We start from the raw sequence: 6,000 nt of genomic DNA on the forward strand, positions 1-6,000 counted from the left end.
GTATGTATGTATATATCTATAATCAGCCTATCTCCCCCCCAAAAATCTAACAATTCAGTTTTCCACTAGCAACAAATACTCTTGCCCAACATTCCCTTCTGGATATATCATGCCTTTAAGTTCTGCCAATTTGATAACAGATTCACTGCTTCTCTTTATCAAAAATGACAAACATCTTTACACACATTTATTGGTCATTTATATTTCTCTGACTCTTTTATACAGTTTTTTTACCAAGTTGTCTTTCATTGTCAATTTGTAAAATCTTTTATCTAACACATTCCTTTCAACTATTTTTTGACAATCATTTGTTTTTCTGATTCTATGTACGTTATATTCTATAATAGGAACATAAATTTCATATATATCCAAGTACATATTTCTTTTTTTCTATCACTTCCTTATTTAAAAACTTTTTTTAACGTCTATTTTTGAGAGAAAGAGACAGAGTGCAAGCAGGGGAGGGTCAGAGAGAGAAGGAGACACAGAATACGAAGCAGGCTCCAGGTTCCAAGCTGTCAGCATGGAGCCCGTTACGGCTCGAACTCACAAACCGTAGGATCATCACCCAAACCAAAGTCACTTAACCAACTGAGCCATCCAGGTGCCCCTGCCCCTTCTATGTTTTCTATTAAAAGGTATTCTCGACCTACAGGCTGCTCATATAGTCTAAGAAATTTAGTGCTTCATTTTAACATTTAAGTTTTTAATTCACCTGGAACTCATCTCTGTAAATTATGAATCATAGGGATTCAACTTTATTTTCTCCAGAGTAGATAACTAGTTATGCTACCACACTTTGCTAACTCAGGTTTTTAACACTGATTTGAAATAGATTTTCCATCGTATTTCTGGGCTCTCTAATAAGTTCCACTGATCAAATTCTCTATTCCCATGCCAATATACTATTGTTTTAGTTAAAACAGCCTTACAATATGATTTAATATCTCATAACACAAGTCCCACTTCACAAATCTTTTTTGTATGGTCTCAGAAAGGTATTCTTTCATATGTACTTTCAGATCATTTCATGAAATTAAAAAAACAAGTTGGATTTTAATTCTAATTTCACTGAAATTTATACTGTAACTTGGGGAAAACAGATATTTTAAAATATTAAGCCTCCTACCTGAGAACTTACTGGATCTTTCCATTTGATCAGCTTTTTTTCCCCTTTTATAAGGTATTACAGTTTTCTTCCTACAGATCCCACACCTTTCTTGTAAAATTTGTCCCTGAATATTTTATAAGAGTTCCCACCAGGATGTACCACAAGCCACCTTAAACTCAATGTGTCTAACACAAGCTCATCAATATTAGCTCAAAATTGATTTATCTTCCTAAAGATTCTATTAACAGCACTACTTACCATCCAGTCACTCAGCATTCATTTCTTCAGTGCCTAATATGTACAAGATGCTACACCACAGGCTATGAAGGATATAAAAATGAGTAGGACATGTTCCCTGCATAACTTCAAAACAAATACAATCTTCTCAAAAAAAAAAAAATGTATGATAAACTATAATGAAGGCAAAACAAAGTAAGTACTAAAAAGTATAAGCTATGGGTTAAAAAAGGAAAAACTAGGGGTGCGTGGGTGGCTCAGTCAGTTAAGCATCAGACTCTTGATTTCGGCTCAGGTCATGATCTCATGATTCATGGCTTCAAGCCCCGTACTGGGCTCTGTGCTGACAGTGCGGAGCCTGCTTGGAATTCTCTCTCTCTGCCACTCCCCTGATCGCGCTTTCTTTCTCTCTCAAAATAAATAAGCTTAAAAAAAAAAAACTTAAACAACAAAAAAAAGGAAAAACTAATTCTAATGGGGTTGGAGAGGGGCACACCAAGAGAAGGTAATTTCAACTAAATCTCAACCACTGTCTATAAGAAGAGTATGAAAATGCACTGCATGGTACAGGCTGGAAAGCTCAGCCAAGATAAATCATAGGAATTCTCTGAACATCCCAGAGCTTCATGCGTCCTTGTCTAATCAGTCAGCTGTCTAATCCTTACCAAGTTGCCTGATTCCACATTTAAAATTTTTCTCAAAATCATTGTTTTTCCAAATCCATTATTGCTCTCAGAATAATGAACTGTAGAGACTTGAGTTCCAGTTTCAGCTGAGGTACTGATTTGCTAGATAATCTAAAATAAATTCCACTGCCTACATTTTACCCCAAATCTCTGGTTGCTCATATTTCCTCTCGAACATAACTGACTTTGTTCTGGTTTTAACAGTTAGGTCTATAAATCAGTAGCTCTCAATCCTGTGCATCTGGGTTATCTGTGAAATTCTTACTTAAATCACACATTGGGCAGCAATGGACAGGGCCATGGGAATATATATGATAGGACTGGAAATCCCTCCTATAAATATTTGGAGGCCTCAAAGCAAAATGCTTACTGTGATGGTCTGATGTTCAATTCTCAATTTTTCCACTCCAACACCATAAAGTTCACGTAGAATACACATAATCCTTGTCTTTTTTCCGGCACCTGATGGTCCATACACTAAGAGATGAGGAAAATCACCACATTGCACCTGGGGGGAGGAAAAAAAAGAGGCATTTTCCCTAGTCAAACAACTGCTCTAGAGAGAATTAAACTACTTTTTAGGTATCAAATATTTTGTTTCTCCACTTATGAAACTTCAAAAATATGTATGTATGAGCTTATATAGAGACTTTTATATTTATTTATTTCCTTTTTTCTGAGGGAGAGAGAGACAGAGCACAAGTGGGGGAGGGTCAGAGAGAGAGGGAGACACAGAATCTGAAGCAGGCTCCAGGCTTTCAAAAACTACTAGAAAACTTTTTAAAATAAAAAACTGATTATTGGACCCCATCCATGAGATTAAGATTCAGTAACTAAGAAATGATGCCTGACTTAGTATGGGCTATAGTCTCTTTTTTAAGAATTGAATGTATGTAGTTTATTTGAAAAATAAAGGAAAACTTTGTAGGGGAATAAGGAAGCAAAGCAAGGAAAGGAAGGCAGCCAATGAATGCACTATCTGCTTAACCACTGCGGGCATCTGCAGTTTAATCCTGCTGGGGATACTCTTGAAGCCAGTGTAAAAAAAAACACCACAATAGGGGCGCCTGGGTGGCTCAGTCAGTTAAGCATCTGACTCAGGTCATGATGTCACCGCTTGTGGGTTTGAGCCCACATCAGGCTCTATGCTAACAGCTCAGAGCCTGGAGCCTGCTTAGGATTCTGTGTCTCCCTCTCTCTCAGCCCCTCCCTAGCTCTCTTTCTCTCAAAAATAAATAAACATTGAAAAAAAATTTTTTTAAAGAAAAAACACACCACAACGTTAACCCACCCAAGAGGTGGGGAAGCTGTAGTACAATACGCTGTCATCAATCCTTTGATGCAACTTGCTTGGGAAAGTGGTTCAGATTAAGGAAGAGCATCAATTACCAGGCATTTCAAGTCTGCTTAGGAGTGTCAGCAAAAGAAAGCCTTCAAGAAGCACAGATCCTGGAAGCTGGAAGTCAATCTGTGTGCATTTATAAGTCAAGAGCAATGGGATGGAGTAGGGCACTGACAGTGCTGCAACAGAGTACAAGACTGTGCTTTTAAAAAACTTCCCAGGTGACCCTGGTGATCAGTCACGTTTGGGAGTCAGTGCTATGAAGGCTAAAAAAAAAAAAACAAAAAAAAAAAACAACACTGAGAACACAGGTCTTAACCTCAGGGGCATAAAAACTTGTGACAGAAGTTTCTAAGTAAGCATTATAGAAAAAAATGAAATAAGTATCTTAACAGAAAAGCTTATTGGGGTGAATTTTAGTACTTTGGAAACTCATCTATGTCTGGCACTGAAAAAAAAAAAGTATCAAGGAAAGGAACTATTCACCTGAAACAGTGCCTGGAAAATAGCAGGTGCTTCACAAATACCTTTGCCTTTGCTTTTTAAACTCCATCTAGCCAAAAATTAAGGGTATGCTTTAAATGTTCCAGTTTTACTAAATTGTAGATTCAACAGTAAAACAGTTGAACAGTTTTTAAAAGCAAATCTATAAACATCCGAGAGCAGTATATTAAATTTTTGTCCAAAATATTTACTCCAAATTCTGTATAACAAAAAGACAGCCATAGAAAATAAAAGGTGTCGTTTGCCTAAGAAAATCAAAGTGAAAGCTATGGTGAGAAAATGCAATTTGTCTAGAAATGGAAGTATAGAGCTGTATACAGCTGTAATAGAGCTTAAACTACCATAGATGGAATACCAATAATTTAAAAAAGGAAAAAAAAAAAAAAAAACCTTCAATCTCACAACACTATCAACTTTTCCAATGACTCTGAATAAGGATAGAGTTGTTTTTTTTTTTCATTATTTCTCATTTTTTTAAGTACTTGCCAAATAGTACCTGTAACAGAAAAAAGGTGGGTATTGAAGAACCTGAGAGCTGAGCAAAACACTTCCATTAGCATATGGTACTAGTTGGTTCTAAAAAGGAGTGAATAAATAGCTTACACAGACACTAGATTTTTCTCAAGACCCTTCTCCCCTCTCCATTTCCTAAAATATTCAGTTTGTTTCTCAGAAAACATTGCCATTCGACACTTACACCAACTACAACACGAAAATACACATCAGGATGGAGAAAAGAAAAAAATCTTCTATTAGGAATTACACTCAAGGACGATCTAATACAACCTTTTAAAATTAGAAATGACCTCTGAAGTTAATAAATAAAACACCCTCCTTTTTATAAATAAGGGAAATGACACCAAGAAATTTTAAGTTACCCTGTTAAAAAGTAAAGTCAGATGATGTCACTTCTCTGCCCTAAACCTTCCATGGCTTCCGATCTCACCCTATAAGAACTTACTGGATCTGCACCTCCCCCAGCCCCTCCCTCTGCCCACTATTATCCAGCTACACTGGCCTTCTTGAGGTTCCTAGAATAGGCCGGACACACTCCTGCCTCAAGGAATTTGCATTTGCTGTTGCAAGTGCACTCTTCCCTCATTTTCCTCTATTTCAATGCTTTCTCACTTCAGGGCCTACCACTCCTTAGGGGCTTGAAACTCCCGAGATGGGGGCCTACCCTCTCCCCGCTCTCCCTGCCCCGTTACGCGGACTCACCAGGTTGCGCAGCTGGGCCGCCTGCTCCTTGTGATAGTCCAGCCGTCCCAAAGAGCAAGGACGGTACTTGTCCACCCAGAGGCTCATGCCAGCTCCAATTCCCGGGGTCGGCCGCTTGAAAATCCCGCGCGCGGGCGCTCTCTCGGTCCGCACGCAGAGAGATGTTCTCCCGCGAACTCCAAATCTCGCGACGTCACTTCCGGCCCTGGTCGCTTACGCGACCAAAGAACTAAAGACTACGGAAGCTGGGTCGGGACAGTACTAGCCGCAGTGTTGGTGCCGTCTGGTCAATGATGTTCATTGTCTTATTAATCATTTTTTTTGTGTTGTTCTTACCCTCTATGATAGTCCAAAAATTACTAAACAAAATTGGAAATTCGGCTCCGGGCTTCAAATACAGATACTCAGAGGAGCCATGTTCCCTGATTAATTTCGTTCGTTCGTTCGTCCACTCATTCGTTTTACAGAAACCTGAAGAATAAATACTGCGTTGGGCCCTGTTCCCGGTACTAGAATATATAAGACCTTGGTCAGTTCTCACTGGGTAGGCTCTCAATAAAGCTGTTTAAGACAAATTGCTAAAATTAAAATCTAATCTTCACTACCTTTCCTTACTTCGATTCCTCAAGAGTCTTACTGGGTTGAAAGCAAGAGAATCAAAAGGCCACAAAAAACTACAGAGTGTGCCCTGTAGAAGAGACAATATGACATTAGTATGTTATTTTAAGTCCAGAATGTTTGTAGAACCTTCTGATTAAAATGAGAATAACAGGTGCCCAGGTGGCTCAGTAGGTTAAGCCAGTGGACTCCTCATCAGTCTGTGGGTTCCAGCCCCACGTGGGACTCTGTGCTGACAGCTCCAGAGCCTGAAGCCTGCTTCTGATTCTGTGTGTCCCTCTCTC

At 38.8% G+C, this 6,000-nt stretch overlaps 1 protein-coding gene across 4 annotated transcripts in view; it reads right to left on the bottom strand.

Moving 5' to 3' along the window:
- RFC3 (replication factor C subunit 3) overlaps positions 1-5,291 on the bottom strand; it is a 205,935-nt gene extending 200,644 nt beyond the window's left edge. For 3 of the 4 annotated variants that reach the window (XM_086713792.1, XM_086713788.1, XM_086713799.1), the window contains exons 1-2: positions 5,099-5,291; positions 2,405-2,542 (exon numbers count right to left, since the gene is read on the bottom strand). In XM_086713792.1, coding sequence (XP_086569918.1) covers positions 2,405-2,542; positions 5,099-5,185 — 225 coding nt within the window. In that variant the 5' untranslated portion in view covers positions 5,186-5,291. The remainder of the gene's footprint in view (positions 1-2,404; positions 2,543-5,098) is intronic. The other variant, XM_025924320.2, reaches the window with a different exon arrangement.
- Between the last annotated feature and the right edge of the window lie 709 nt (positions 5,292-6,000).

This window comes from Puma concolor, chromosome A1 (genome assembly GCF_028749965.1).
Source record: "Puma concolor isolate L17-30 chromosome A1, mPumCon1.1.hap2, whole genome shotgun sequence".
Lineage (NCBI taxonomy): Eukaryota > Metazoa > Chordata > Mammalia > Carnivora > Felidae > Puma > Puma concolor.